The sequence below is a fragment of the Prunus dulcis genome, chromosome 3 (assembly GCF_902201215.1).
Source record: "Prunus dulcis chromosome 3, ALMONDv2, whole genome shotgun sequence".
In the NCBI taxonomy this organism is placed as follows: domain Eukaryota; kingdom Viridiplantae; phylum Streptophyta; class Magnoliopsida; order Rosales; family Rosaceae; genus Prunus; species Prunus dulcis.
The window spans coordinates 2148776-2165187 of NC_047652.1; the positions used below are offsets into that span (position 1 = coordinate 2148776).

At 41.6% G+C, this 16412-nt stretch overlaps 1 protein-coding gene across 1 annotated transcript; it reads left to right on the forward strand.

Annotated features, from left to right (window-relative positions):
- Nucleotides 1–2115: 2115 nt before the first annotated feature.
- On the forward strand, nt 2116–4275 carry LOC117620916. Its single transcript, XM_034351167.1, has 3 exons — nt 2116–2722; nt 2808–3224; nt 3287–4275. Exons 1-3 carry the CDS (start codon nt 2116–2118, stop codon nt 4273–4275), a joined length of 2013 nt encoding a protein of 670 aa, XP_034207058.1.
- The last annotated feature ends 12137 nt before the right edge of the window (nt 4276–16412 follow it).

Below are 16412 nucleotides of genomic sequence, written 5' to 3' on the forward strand. Positions count from 1 at the left end.
ATAAGAAATTTATGTTATAACAAATGCTGAAATCCTAGCCCCTTTTCTCCCAAAAAACACTCTTAGAGCCTTTTCCACTTTGAAGGGGGAAGAAGCCATTGTTCTTCCCCCCTCTCCCCTCTTCTCTTCCTCTCTTCCTCCTTTCACCTCTTCCTCCATTTTTAGAAACAAAGGGTTTTCCCTATTTGTCTTAGTTTTGTTAAGATTTTTATCCAACCATTATTGGCGGCTGCGGCTCAGCGTCGGATCTTCACCTGCATTTCGGCGTCGGATCTCCACCACCATCTTTTTTGCAATTTCTTTATGTTTAGAATAAGTTGCGGAGACTCTTTGGGTTCTCTGTGTAGTTTTCACCTCTCCTTTTGTGAGAGTTTTTCATCTCTCATTTGTGAGAGCTTTTCATCTCTCATTGAGAGTTTTATTTGTATTGTTATGGCTGTGGGAGCAAATTTCCCCCAAAAGAATATTCGCCAAAGATTCCCCTTTCTTCTTCGCCGCCTCTTTCTCCCTGCAAAATAGAACAAATTAGAGGGCCACACCCGGGGGGTGTTGGCCAAGGGCCCTCCGATGCCTAAGTCAGTTCAATCGATCCGTAGAGAAACGATAGCTAAAATAGGGTACGGGATGTGTTTATAATATAAATTGGGTGGCCGGAGCCTTATGTAAAAGAGAGAGAGAAAAGAGGTGGCTAGGGTTTGAGAGGAATTTTCTGTAGAGATTTTAGTAGTAATTCTGACGTACCTCAACCCTTGTGTGTGACTATGCTTTTATAGTGGTCTCGGAGGCTAGGGTTTCAGAGGAATAATTCCGTAGATGGAAGGGAATAATTCCTCCCCTTTTTGGGATTGATTTGATTTATTAGGGATTTGATTTATTAGGGTAAATCAAATCCCTAATTGTGGTAGGCATCAAATCAAATCCCGCTTCAATTAGGTAACTCCTCATTTAATTGGGGATTGTGGTAATTAACCAAATGAAATCTCAACCTAATTAGATAACGTTCAATTTAATCGGATAATTCCCAATTAAATTGAGTAACTCCCAATTAGGTTGATCAATTCCCAATTTGGTCAAATAATCCCCAAATGGTAGGAATTATTTGACCTAGGGTTTTGATTTAATTAGGTTCCCACAAATGCCCCCCAGCTTCTGCATGGCGCGTGGTGGCATGTAGGAGATGTAAATTATCCGTTGGGCTGTCCAGCTGTAACTAGGCTTCCTTAGTGGACTTGGGCTCCTGCGTAGAGGAGGTGTTTGACTTGCCAATTTTGTGGACTCCCAGGTTGGAAAGAATTTGTGATTCCTTGTAGGTCAAGGAATTTTTATTCTTATAAATGTAGGGCTCCTCCAATTTATTCTTCACATCCAAAATCCATTCCGATTTCATTAGTGAGAGAGAGTAAGCTTTGGAGAATTTTCCCTTCTTCTTGAGCTCTTGTCTTCATCGCACACCCAAGGTAATTTAGACTTGAGTTATATATATATATATATATATATATTTTCCTTTGTTCCAATTTTTGGCAACTTGGATCATGCTTCCAGCCGATGTGGGTAGCTGAATGGGATGCATGTCCATGCCTTGGAGCATGGCTGGAGGTGTTGGCAGTTCAGCAGATTTGGGTCTTGCACATCTTGGGCTCGAGCATGGAGGCCTGAAGGTTTCTGACCTGGTGCAGATCATGGGCTTGCGTAAGGAGTGGTGGAGCTGGGCTGGCGCTACATGAACTCGAGCTGGGCCTCCTGTTGCGTGCTGATGCGAGCTGGGCCTCCTGCTGCGTGCTGATGCGAGCTGGGCCGTCGCTGGATGAAGTCGGTGGGCTCGACCTGTGCGTGCGCGCAGGCCAGGCTGAGAAGGCGCGCTGGGCTGGAGCAAGGTGGGCTGCGCCTGAGCGGGCCAGGCGGGAGAAGGGCTGGAGCGAGTTGGGCCTGGTCTTGCGTGATGGGCCGAGGGCGCTAGCTGGGCTGCGCGCTGGGCTGATCCAAGCAGCCTTGTTTTGTTCTTTTTTTTTTCTTTTTTTTTTTCTGATTGCTGCTGCTGCTGTTTATTTATTTTTTTTTTTTTGCATTCTAACACATAGAATTTTTTTTCTTTTTGCAGCTACTTGTTGATCAACCATGTCCTCCGGAGATGGTAGCAAGGCTCCCAGTTCTCAAGTCCCTTTGTATTTATGGGGAGGCTCCATAGTGCATAGCAAGAAGTTTGTGGCCAACTTGCATCGCGTCACGACTGATGCTCAATTCCAAAAGTGGCGAGCTGCTTATGCCTCTGCCATTCCAGATGACGTGCGAGTTAAGCTATTGAAGTCTCGGAAGGACAACGAGCCTTTGGTGGATGCGAATGATCTTGATGCTAGGATCATCACCTTCCGTCCCTTTTACTTCTCCTTGGGCTTCAAATTCCCGCTGTCAAAGCTTTTCAAGGAGGTGTTCTGCGCCATGGGGTGTGCCCCGAGCCAATGTACTCCAAACGTTTACCGGGCGATCATGTGCTTCGAGAATCTGAGTCGTTTCTTCATGTTGGAGCTAACGGTGCGAGAGTTCTTTCATTTTTTCGAAGTGAGGCACTTTGAGCGGTATGCCCAAGTTCGTGTTTACAAGGCCAAGTTGTTCAACAGTTTTAGTCAAGGAGATCACGCTTGGCATGACGATGTGTTGGAGGTCAGCGGTCGGTGGGCAAGCGACGTTGGTGACGGCCCACTTGTTCCTATCACCTATTGCGATGGTATGTCTCTTTGCCATTTTTGATGCGCTCCTCTTATTTGAATTTCTTGAAGTGTAGCTGACTAACTTCTGTCTTCTGCTTGCAGTGAGTGACATCAGCAAGCAATTGGAGTTTGGGCCGGACATGGCTAAGGTCCGTCGTGCTTTGAACATCCCTCCAAAGTTTCGCGAGTGGCGCTGGCTGTTGAGTGGGTACCGGGAAGAAGATGGTGGTTTGCCCCCTGTCGAGGATGTCGAAAGGTGGAAGCAGAACGGTCCTGACCCTGATGATCTGCTCGCCGGACAAGAAGAATGTTCTGCTGAATCTCTCTCAAAGAGAAAAGCTCCCGCCAAATCTCCGAGAGGTGAAGCTACTTCTTCGCACGCAAAGGATAGGTCTCCCTCGAGGAAGAAACCAAGGCCTTCTTCTGCTGAGAAGACACAAGTGGGGTCTACTCCCTCATCATCTGCCAGGGTCAAGCATCTCGTGGGTGCAGATAGCACGAAGGTTGGTGGTATGCGCGGTATTCGGGGTGTTCCGAGTCTCCTGCGGACACGCCTGAAAACCATGATATGTTTCGTGAAGCGGCCCGTGCCCGACCGAGTTCTGCCGAGCGTCAAAGAGATGTAGACATTCCTCCTAGAAGTTCGAGTCGTTTGCATCGGTCAAAAGATGGAGATCGAAACAGGAAGTCTGCTCATGATCCAGAATCATTGACTCCTTTGGAGATGAAGCTGGCAGAGGCTAAGAAGATGAGAGAGTCATCTGCCCGGGCTAAGGGCTCTTCCTCCACGTCGGCAGTTGGTCCTAAGGTGAACAAGCCTAGCTCTGTAGGGGATGCATGCATATCTGATCTGCTTAAGACGAACTTCTTGTCAAATCCATCGTCCTGTGCTGAGTTGGTTGATCACATCCGTCAAGCTGGCGATCTTGGTACTTTCTCGTGCCTTTCCTTGGAAAAACAAAGGGAAGCGTCATTCCATTTGATTCAAAAAGGACTGATTTTTGCTGCTGAGACTATTCGGAACTCATCTGCTGTTGCCCCCTCTTCTGCCCAACTCAGCGAGTTGGAGAAGAAGAATGCTGAATTGGCCTGCCAGCTTTCCGTCGAGCAGGCCCGCTATGAGAAGAAGTTGTCTGATTTGAGGGCGATGATATCTGGGCTGAAAAGCTCTCTTACCGAGAAGGATTCCGAGCTCAACTCTTCTGCTGTTGATTTGGCTAGTCGAAAAGAGGCCTTCTTTCGTCTTGAGCGTAAGAATGCCGACATCTCCCTTTGCTATGACAAGCTCCTTGCTAGATTTCATGCCTATCATAAGTCTGCTAAAGAATCCAAGTCTGAAGCCACCATAGATGCGTACAAGTTGGGCTACCTGCACTGCTCAGATGAGATTGATTCTTTGTATGCGATTGACGATGTAGACATCGAGACGCTCCGTCCCAACTCACCCCCTATAGAAGGGGGAGTTGAGGAGCAGGTAGCCGGAGAGGATGATGCAGAGGGCATGGTACAGGCAGATGGAGTTGCTGATGACGTAGCTAGTCAGGCGGATGCCGAGGAGGCTGCCGCGTAAAGAGTCTTCTGCTGGCGTCTCCAAGTAGACGAAGACTCTTTTTTGTTTCTTTTCAGCCTTTGTAGTTTGCTTTCTTGTTTAGAATAACTGGTCTTTATTTGACCATTTTCTTTTTGTTGAACTTTGGCCGGTTGGTCTGTTGCTATGGAAATTTCAGTTACATTTTCCAACTTCAATTCGCATATTTGACTTGTGAACTGCTTGAGTAACCAGCCTATGTTTTGATTGCGCGTCCTCCTTTAGAGATTTGTGAGTACCAGGGTTCTCCTTGAAGGACTCCGGGCATGCACTGCATATCCCGTAGGACGATTTCCCTTAGGAAGTTGGTGAGCACCAGGGTCCCCCTTGAGAGACTCCGGGTGTGTTCTGCACATCTCGTATGCGATTTCCCTTAGGAAGGTGGCGAACACCAGGGTCCCCCTTGAGAGACTCCGGGTGTGCTCTGCTCATCTCGTATGTGATTTCCCTTAGGGAGGTGGCGAACACCAGGGTCCCCCTTGAGAGACTCCGGGTGTGTTCTGCTCATCTCGTATGTGATTTCCCTTAGGGAGGTGGCCCGTTTGGCCTACGTCCAGAGACGTGTCGATGAGAGTGACCCGTTTGGTCTACGTCCGGAGACGTGTCGATGAGAGCGGCCCGTTTGGCCTACGTCCGGAGACGTGTCGATGAGAGCGGCCCGTTTGGCCTACGTCCGGAGACGTGTCGATGAGAGGGGCCCGTTTGGCCTACGTCCGGAGACGTGTCGATGAGAGGGGCCCGTTTGGCCTACGTCCGGAGACGTGTCGGTGAGAGGGGCCCGTTTGGCCTACGTCAGGAGACGTGTCGATGAGTGCGGCCCGTTTGGCCTACGTCCGGAGACATGTCGATGAGAGCGGCCCGTTTGGTCTACGTCCGGAGACGTGTTGATGAGTGCGGCCCGTTTGGCCTACGTCCGGAGACGTGTCGATGAGAGGGGCCCGTTTGGCCTACGTCCGGAGACGTGTCGATGAGGGCGGCCCGTTTGGCCTACGTCCGGAGACGTGTCGATGAGAGGGGCCCGTTTGGCCTACGTCCGGAGACGTGTCGATGAGAGGGGCCCGTTTGGCCTACGTCCGGAGACGTGTCGATTAGAGGGGCCCGTTTGGCCTACGTCCGGAGACGTGTCGATGAGTGCGGCCCGTTTGGCCTACGTCCGGAGACGTGTCGATTGCATTTGTGAACACTCCATTGGAAAGAAAAGCTTGAACATGTATTGATGCTACGTGACTACATTGCTTTATTGAACAAAAGAGATGAGTTGCAGAGGTAACATCAAAAGTAACTTGTCTTCAATGGAGGTGAGGGAGGCCTGGCCGTCTGCTTAGAGCGAGCTGATAGGCGAGGAGCTTGTGGATAGCACATTCGGAGGTGATGGGCATTCCGTTGTCTTAGAACTTCCTTCCCTTAAAAGGTGATGTCGGGATCGTCTTTCATGATTGGGTAGCAAGTGACAGCTTGGGAGACCTTCGCTTGTCGCTTACATGATCTTTCTCTTTTGCTCCTCGGTGGTCAGCTTGGGCTCTTAAAGTCGGCTAAGATCGTGCTGATCCGTATGACTTTTTTCGTGGAGGTTCATTGGTAGTCGCGTCACGATCTTTGACTTGCTGGATAGCCCCTTTTGCGATGAATTCCGCGCAATGGCCGTCTCCGACCAGTTCTTCGAGGTGCTTTTTCCAGGCGAAGCAGTCATTTGTGTAATCACCGTGCCCTTCATGGAATTCGCAGTATCTACTGGTATCCTTCTTGGCTGGGTTTCCCTTCAAAGGGGATGGTTTCTTCAACCAAGGCATGTTCTTTACTTGGGCTAGGATCTGCTGTATCGGAATAGTAAACTTAGTGTAGGTCTCAGTTGTTGGAGCACCTCCCTGAGGCTGTAATTCGCGCTTGCCCCCATCCTTGTCTTTTATCATGTCGTTTCTTTGGCTTGTCGGCTCAACCGGTTGATCGGCTTGCTTGGCAGCTTTCTTTGCGGCGGTCCGGTCATCGTCCCAAAGCGCATAGCGCTCTGCTGTAGCGAAGACTTCTACTAGTGTTTGGCAGGGAGAGATGGTCAGCTCGCGATACAGCTCACACTCAACTGGCAAGCCCCTCTTGAAGGCCGATGACGCGATCCGATCGTCACATCCGATGATGTTCGCCCCTTTCTGCTTTGAACCTCTTGATGTAATCTCGAAGGGATTCTTCGCACTTCTTTTGCAAGTTGAACAGGTGGTCAGGATTCTTCTTGATCATCCGGTAAGAAGTGTATTCTTTGGTGAAGATATAAGCTAGCTCCTTGAAGCTGCTGATCGACCCAGATGGCAGGGTATGGAACCAGTCTTGGGCTGCTCCTAGCAAAGTCATTGCAAACACCTTGCACATTAGCGCGTCGTCAGCCTGGTGGAGGATCATAACACTTTTGAAGTGTTTTATGTGGCTCTCGGGATCGGAATCCCCTTTGAAGTGTATGAACGAGGGTGTCGAGAATCGCTTTGGGTGAACAGCCTGCTCGATATCGAGGGTGAAAGGCGTAGAGTTCACCTGGTCCATCTCCTTGCGTAGTGAATCCTCGAAGTTTCCTCCGGTCTTCAAGTCTCGGAGTCGGTCATTCACGAGCTTCTCAACGTCCTCTGCACACATTGCTAGTTTGTTGCGTTGGCGACCTCCATGGGATTGACTGACTTCCTCATTGTCCTCCGAGGGTCGACCTTCTCGCCTGCGCTGCCTAGTTGGAGTGTTGGTGGGCTGCGCCTGCGAATGATTCTCTGTAGCTAGTCGACGAGAATTGGTTCTTCGAGAGTGAGTAACGGAGCGCCTTTCTTCATGGTCCTCATTGTGTGGATTATCCAACTGGCCTCCCTGGGGTCCTAGCCTTTCGAGAACGCTTCTCTGCTAGTAGACAGCTGAACGCCTTTCTTTGCGATCCTCGTTGCGATGGTTGTTTGGCTGACCTCCTTGGGGGCCTAGCCTTTGATGTACATTTCCCTGCGGGCCCAAGCTGGCACGGACGTCGAGTCGTCCACCGGCGCGTTCGTCCAGCCTTCTCTCCTCGCCTGGTTGTCCAAGGCCAAGGTTTTGAGCAACGCCTATTTGGTTGATGAGCTGCCTCATTAGATTGCTTTGGTCGTCCATTCTCTGAGCTAGCTGGTCAACTCTTAGATTAACGTCTGCTTGACTTCGTGGATCGGGAGGAGAGAAGTGCGTGGAGCCCAACTGCACACGGGCTAGGTTTTCATTGGAGGTGTATGCAGGAGCGTGCATCGCGCGTGGAGGCAATGAAGGGAATGCTTGGAGTCGCTCCAAGACCGGCCCCGGGTCGGCGGTGGTGACGAGTCCATCTTGATGGGAAGTTCCACCATGTTCGGCGGCGGTGGCCGGTGCGGCTGTGAGAGGTGGCGGTGCCACCATGTCGATCGCGGGATCATGGGTGGAGTGGCTTTGGGCCGTCGCGGATCTAGCCATCGCGGCGGTTTTGCCTCTCGTGTTCATGCTTCCAACCATGGTTGTTTGGAAGGCTTTGGTGGATTGGAAAATAGGAGGAACGGATTCCTTGAGCACGCGTTGAGTATAACTCGTGCTCTCAATGAAAGCACCAATTTGTGGGAGCAAATTTCCCCACGAGAATATTCGCCCAAGATTCCTTCGTCTTCTCCGCCTCTCTTTCTCCCTGCAAAACAAATCGGAGTAAAAGGACCACACCGGGGGGGTGTTGGCCAAAGGCCCTCCGATGCCTAAGTTAGGTAGGGTAATTCAAGGAAAACCGGGTGGCTGAAGCCGTGTGTGGTGGCCGGAGCCTTGTGTGAGAGAGAGAAAGAGAGGGGGTGGCTAGGGTTTTTGAGAAATAATTTCTGCAGAGTTTTAGTAGGAATTTAGACGTACCTCAACCATTGTGTGTGGCTATGCTTTTATAGAGGTCTCGGAGGCTAGGGTTTCAGAGGAATAATTCCGTAGATGGAAGGGAATTATTCCTCCCCTTTTTGGAATTGATTTGATTAATTAGGGATTTGATTAATTAGGGTAAATCAAATCCCTAATTGTGGTAGGTATCAATCAATCCTGATTCAATTTAGGCAATTCCTCATTTAATTGGGGATCGTGGTAATTAACCAAATCAAATCTCAACCTAATTAGGTAACGTTCAATTTAATTGGATAATTCCCAATTAAATTGAGTAACTCCTAATTAGGTTGATTGATTCCCAATTTGGTCAAATAATCCCCAAATGGTAGGAATTATTTGACCTAGGGTTTTGATTTAATTAGGTTCCCACAATGGCTTGGTTTTTTCAAGCTTTATCTTTTTTTTATTATTCTAAGTTTGCAATCTTAGTTGGGATGCCTATGCTAGAGTTTCTTCGATCTTGCTTGGTGGAGACATACTTGATTTTCTTAATTTTGATATTAGACTAGTTTGTATTGACCCTTTGTGGCTAGTGACTTTTTTGGTTGAATTATTAATGTAATCATAGAATTTCTCAACCAAAAAAAAAAAAAAACAGATAAGAAATTTATGATACTTTGAAAAATAAGGTAAGTGTTTAGTGATTTAAGTAAAACACGTGGAAGCGAAGTAAAGAAGAAAGGGGTGCATGGAGTTAAAACACTTTAATCTTATTTATGGCTCTCTAATTTAGTTTAAACACTTCAATCTTATTTAACGACATGAATGGAAGATGGCGACATTGGAGAGAATGCATTCTCTATTTGGATTTTAGATGTTATATGATGAGAAAGACGACGTGAGTATCATTGACTTTTGCATAAAGAGACCATGTCAGAGAATATGTTAGGGATAAATAAATAAACTAACACAAAGTCGGCAAACCCTTCTTTCTTTCTTTTTTTCTTTTAAAAAAAAAGAAAAAAAAGAAAGAAAAAAAAGAAATGGATTCACCTAACAACAACAGATGAAGTAGGCAGAAATCGAAGTGTGTCATTGTTTCTAAGAAGTGCATTTGGTTGGTCCATTATGAAATCGAGTATGTCTTTTTGTTATGTAAAAAGTCATTAAATATGCTAATCGAAGTAGGTAATCTGTTTGGTTATAATTTTGAAGTTCTCTTATTCTAATGCGAAGACAATTTTTACAATTCTCGTATGAAATTTCCCGACTGCATTCAAGCAAACTAGAAATGCATATCTTCTTTGATAATCTTTTGTTTCCAAAAACATACATCTGCTCAGGAGCAATTTTTGACCTTAATTGGTTCAATAATTGATCAAAGCTATTTTGAACCAACATGGAATCATTAACCATTTCAAAATGTTTATATATATATTTGGATTCATTCTCAAAAACTGACCATATGCAAGTCATGTCATAGAAATTTGGATGCACATAATAGAAATGCCATAGTGGATCAACATCAAAACACAAAGTCCATGATTACACATGAATATTGTCATGTTCTCATTGAAAGTAAGTTCTCATTAAGAAGTCACATATTCCGTCTCACAAGAAAAATTTACCTACAGCCGTTCTATGAAACGGATGTTTCACACTTGTTTGATATTTCAATTTTGGTTCAAACAAGAATGTTGGCTAGTTTTTTCTCCATATGTCATAATATATGAATTGTAAGTAAACCAAACGTTAATTTGATTAGGAGCCATGTGGTTGGACCACGAAAATACACAAACCCTCGTCTTAAAGGAATTAGTGATTGTAATGTATATGATATTAAGTTTATCTTTTTTTTTTTTAAAGAATAAAAAATTTATTAGTCTAAATTAATCTAATTTACGGGAAGAATGATTCCAACTTGGGTGCAAGGGGACGAACTCACTGCCCTTACCAACTTATCTAACCCAAATATGCGATATTAATTCATTTTAATTGAAATGTGAAAGACACATTTTCATTTATAATATCACTAAATTGAGGATATGAGAATTAAATAGGAAGCTTTAGTAATATACCTAAAATAGGAGATGAAATTATAAATAAAAAAACCCACATGGAATGCACTTTAAAAACATACCCAAAAACCATTTACTACATAAGAAATAAGTGTTGAAGTTCATATAAGTTAAATGACTGCCACTCATTAACTTAAAACAAACCACACACAAAAAACTATAAATAAATAATAATTAAAAAAAACCCAAAACAAGCCCAGCAAGCCCGAAGTACATTGTTAATACCATGTCATAGAAATACATTATTAATACCATTTCATACAAAAAACTAAATAAATAAAAAACCCAAAAAAGCCCAGCAAGACATCCGATATCTTTTGCAGAAACTACCTCCAATTGTCCACAGTTTCAACAGAAATAATCACAAAGGCAAAAGGAAATACCTCTGCGAAAAAAAAGGACACTGTTTATGTCATAGAATTATTTTCTTAGTAAAAATCACATTCTGCATATCATAAACTTCAAGTGCACAGCTATATATAGAGCCTGCCTTGTTACTGAAAATATGTAAATACTATATGTCATAGAATTACAATATTAATACTATATATGTCATAGAAATCAACTCAGTTGCAGGGTATGAACAGTATAACAACTGTTCATACAACTTACTGGAAGTTAACAACAATTCATACCACTTATAGATAACAAATTTTATACTGCAAATCAACTTACTAGCTTTGGTCATTCCAATACCACTATCAATAATAGTCAAGGTATTGTTGTTTTTGTTGGGGATGAAGTGGATGAAGAGCTTTGGCTGACCATCGAGCTTGCTCTTGTCAGTCAAACTCTCAAGTCTAATCTTGTCAAGAGCCTACAAACAGAGCATGACATAATGAGCCAAATGAAATTTAATTTAAACAAAAACATTATCGAAAAAACTTATTCTCTACATAGCTTTTCCACATCAATTCAGCAAGAGATAAGAACACTAAAGAATTTTTATAAAGAAATTTGAAAAGCATGCATGAGACATAAATATTAAAAACAATCCTTCTTATATTCAACTTACAAACGTGTTAACACATCTCTTTTAACAGTCTTGATCTCTTGGACTACATGGGTCCAAGAGATTTGTGGTTACTCACTGTTGGATGTAAATTCAACGGTTCACTCACTCTTGCACTCCTTTTAAGAAATTTTTTTTGAACAATTGGATTAATATCCAACGGTGGGTGACCACAATCTCTTGGACTCCTGTGGTCCAAGAGATCGAGACTGTCTCTTTTAATAGGCAAACAGAGATAGCAAACTTATGATAGTATGAGAAACTCAAATACCCAATTGACATTCATTATCACTATCATTATCATTGAAAATGAAACAAATATCCAATTGATATTCACTATCACTATCATTATCATTGAAAATGAAACAAATATCCAATTGACATTCATTATCACTATCATTATCATTAAAAATGAAACAAATACCCAAAGCACTAATCAAAAATGTGAAATCAAAACCAAGAAATCCATAAGTAGATGAGCTATAGTGTTTTTAAGCCAGAAGAGAACAACTAAATAAAAAACCCATAATATTCTCAAACTTTTAACTAAAAAACTAACAACGACTAAAGAACAAAAAAATTAGTTTCCTTCCATATTGAAACGGTCATAAACCACAGCATAAAAGTTAACATATTCAGGTCTCTAACCTAAGCCATACAAACTAAATTGTTGAATTTAAAATGTTCACAAGCCAAACACAAATAACACAAGCTTGTTGATAGCCAGGTGCAACACCTTCTCAAAGTTTTTTTAGGGACGGTTAAGCTTATAATTGTTTGTATCAGTAACTGGAGGAACTCATCATCTTTATCAGCCTTCAAATCCTTGTTAATGGCATTGCTAAACTCATTGTTGTAGTAATTCAAGGTTGCATTCAGCTGTGCTTTACTCATGGTAGAAAATGTTGACGTGAGTCTCCTAATTAATCAAGGAGATTTACTTCCTTGATTAATTAAGGGATTTACTTTCCTATTTTTTATATAAGTGATAAATCATTGTACAATTAGGAGATACTTTCCTAATTTTTTACTATATCTAATTCCTTGTAAAACCTTCATATGTAAACTCCTATATATACCTCCTTATGGAGAAGAATAAAGAACAACCTAAGATATTCAAACCATATTCATATTTTAGCATGGTATCAGAGCAATCGATCATCGGTTGTCTCTAAATTCTCATATCAAATTTCTTCAAACACAAACCCTAAATCCTCATATCAAATTTCTTCACAAAACCCTAAACACAAATTCTTTTTTTGTTCTCTTATTCTTAAATCCTTCCACTGCCATGAATATCGTCTCATCTTCCCAAACCACTGCCTTCACTTCCTCATCCTCCAAAATTGCCACAACAGGTTCCCACGGTTATGTTTTGCATAGTTCTTCAAAGAAACACATCTGGGTCATTGACACCGGAGCCACTGATCACATGACCTTTGATCCTGGACAACTTACCTCTCATACACCGTCTTCTCAATCGGTGGTGTCTAATGCCAATGGACATTTCCAGCAGTAAGATGATTGGTTGTGGTACTATGAGGGGCAAACTCTAACCCACAAAAAAAAAAAGAAAAAAAAATGAAAGGGCTATGTTTATTGACGTATCCCAAGAAGATGTTGTTTATTTCTTGACTCTGATGACCCCTTCTCTTCAAGGGGAGAAGGGGAGTGAAGAGAAGTTGTTTTGTCTCTAAACCCTTACCTCAAATTTCTCAAATTTCTTCAAATTTCTCATATTCAAATCCAAACCCTTATCTCAAATTTCTCAAATTTCTTCAAATTTCTCATATTCAAATCCAAAACCCTAAATCAAACTTCTCGTATTTTTTTCCCCAAATCCAAATCTCTCAAATCTAAAGTCCTCAAATCCTCTTATCCAAATCCCTAAACACATACCATCAAATCTTATACACATACCTCTTAAATCCAATTCCTACATCAAATTTCTCACATCACCTTCCTCACCTTCTCATATCATATCTTACTTCCGCTGCGATGTCAAGAACCCATACGATTCTCCATCTTATTGCAGATTCACAGAAGTATGCGGTCAACCCAGACTCCTTCTTCTATCACCACCACCAAAGGTTCTACTCTTCATACGTCCTCCAAGATCAGATATTGCATATGATGTGAGTGTGGAAGAGTATTTCATGACTCACTTACCAAGTTGGGCACCAACTTGAGGAGGAGTGTTGACGTGAGTCTCCTAATTAATCAAGGAGATTTACTTCCTTGATTAATTAAGAGATTTACTTTCCTATTTTTTTTTAATAAGTGATAAATCATTGTACAATTATGAGATACTTTCCTAATTCTTTACTATATCTAATTCCTTGTAAAACCTTCATATATAAACTCCTATATATACCTCCTTATGGAGAAGAATAAAGAACAACCTAAGACATTCAAACCATATTCATATTTTAGCAGAAAAGATCCTGATGAGCTCCACATCTTTGTAGGCTTTGCCTGAGAGTTTCTCATGAAGTATCTTAGCCTCTTTCTTTGCCAAGGGCACACTGATCTCATCTCCCTCGTATCGGTAAGTGCTTAAAAGATGAATCAAAAGCTATGACAGAATCAACAATCAGAGAAAAGGAAGAAAAAATAAATTCTAGGCAGCAATGTAGTTGAAGATGTTTGAACAAATCGCTTCCAATTCAATTCAAGAAATTGGATAACAATAGAAGATCAAGACGATACGGTTTCAACTAGCCAATTTGACATTTGAGAGCACAATCAGATTAAGAATGAGTTTGGAGGTTGGAGGTTGAAGGTTTGTACCTTGCACACGTCTCCAGATCTACGGTATGCAACATCTGGCTCTGGAAGAATCGCCGTTGTCGGCGTCGGCGAACAGGAAATCCCGGTTGAAAATCGGGAACACCATACAGATCCGGCCATTTTGGAATATACCGTTGGCGGAAATCGGCGATCTATCGGAATTAGTGCAAGTGAAAGATAAATCGTCTTCATCTTCGTTCTTCTCGCAATCATAGAGTCATTAATGAATGTAGAACTTTTTCCATAAATCCTGTTATTAGTGTTAATTTTACCTAAAAAGTCTGAAGCCAAGTATTTTAAGAGGCAACCTACCATTCAGATTATAGTTCCTCGATTGAGACGACAACACTCACGAATATTTTCAAGTGCTGCATTGAGACAATTTTTGCATGATGCATATTACGTGCCATCTCTAGTAAAATTCCAACATTGTGCTTACCCATATAAAAGTATTTTCTTCTGTTGCATATTTTGATGTGCTAGTGCTACCAACGATTGCACTTTGATAGCTTGAATCTGGTATGTCTTTAGATAAAATTTTTTGTCAGTAATGAAATCAAGTTATTATCATAATTCCCATTAGCTAAAAATTCTACATGATTGAAGCAACTATGTCCCAAAACACAAGGACCATTAGTTAGATAAGATGAGGAATCTTGGAGAAAAACAAAGAATAGTAAAAGACTCACAAGGATGAATGGTTTTGAGTAAAGCATGTTCAATAAATTGAACGAAGATTTAGTTTAATTCCTTAAAACAAACGCATATACATACACATATATAACAATCACGATCATCTTGGTTCAATTTATATGACATATATTCATTACACTTTCGTCTAGTCATAGCGGTATACATGTTATAATTTAATTAGGCTCTTATTAGTTTTGTGTTATGATTATAGGATACTACTTATAAACTAATTCATGATTCGGCCAATTTGTTTCATAAAGAACCATGCTTGCTCTATATTAATATTCATAAGAAATAAAATTTTAAATCATTTTTAGAGAGCTACAAAATTAAATGATTGCCACTTTATGTATAGTTGATGGGTGATTGCACTTCATTTGTTCCTATATAATATATAGCACGTTTCAGTTGAAAGATTCTTCAAATAAGCTTATTTAAGGGACATCTTTGTAGGATTCACCATTCATTGTATTTCAATGATCCTAACTGTCTAGTTTGTAGATATTACCTAGATCATCTTTACAAAAAATCACTTGAATCCGAAATTATTTGACCACCCAATTAGATGGTTGTTATTATAGTATTTTCTTGAAGCACCGTGTTCGTCTATTTTGTTGGTCACAATTAGATACCTTAATGATTTTCAATTTGCATGATTTTTTGCAAGGATGATATATGAATGAAGACTTGAAAAATAGATAGTTGGATCGTTGAAAACAAATCGTAGGGGACTCTATTTAAGGGATCCCTCAATATAAGGGGATTATATCCCTCAAATTTAATTGAAGGACGCCTTTTAGGGTCTTGTACATTTTTTTTTGGACGATCCAAACCGTCTATTTTTTAAGTCTTTATTCATAGCTCATTCTTGTGAAAAATTAGACAAATTGAAGACAATTTCAGCATCTAATTGTGACCAACAAAATAGACGAACACAATGATTAGAAAATACTAAAATTACAATTATTAATTGAATGATCAAATGATGTCAGATTCAAGTGATCTTTTGCAGAGATGATCTTTGAAGGAATATCTACAAGATAGACGATTCAGATTTTTGAAGTACAATGTGGAGTCAGCCCACAAAACGTTTGTGGAGTCCACCATGCATTGTCTTTCAATGATCCGAACTATCTAATTTTTAGATATTCCATTAAAGATCATTTTTGAAAAAAATCATTTGGATGACTTGAGTGAGGGGTAATGGTTAGAGTTGCATGTTTTTCTATTACATTTCTGTCTGGTTTTATTGATGATGCTTACAAATTCCAATTGGGATGACCTGAGTGAGGGGTCACATATATACAATGGGAGGACCTGACGAACTCTTGTGTTTGGGTATACTCTGTGAAATATAACCATGAAAATGACAAACTCTCCCCTACCTTATCATGCAAGTTGGATTAAATCGACGGTAAAGGTACGTAGTCGGCCTTTACCCAACCTTCAAGTAGGGTAAGATGAAAATATACCATAGGTATTTTGTGCTTAATTTCACTCTCGCATTTCAACTTGGTGCTTTCAATTCAATTTGAATCTCATTATGTGTGTGTTTTTATATATAAAGAATACAAGAGATCATGGTCCATTTAGGAGATGCATAGATTCTGAATAATAAATTGATGAAGAAAGGCTGGCTTTGATGCAAGCAAGCACATTGATCAATGTGTCTTAAAGGCACATGACATGAGGCTAAAATCTTCAAGAATTGAATGTAATGAGAAGAA

What these genes read in the sequence shown, in the direction of transcription:
- LOC117620916 (XM_034351167.1), top strand. Translation starts at nt 2,116, where the DNA reads ATGTCCTCCGGAGATGGTAGCAAGGCTCCCAGTTCTCAAGTCCCTTTG. An exon ending in TCCTATCACCTATTGCGATG is followed by an intron (nt 2,723 to 2,807) that starts GTATGTCTCTTT and finishes TTCTGCTTGCAG; the next exon opens with TGAGTGACATCAGCAAGCAA. An exon ending in GAAGGTTGGTGGTATGCGCG is followed by an intron (nt 3,225 to 3,286) that starts GTATTCGGGGTG and finishes TGTTTCGTGAAG; the next exon opens with CGGCCCGTGCCCGACCGAGT.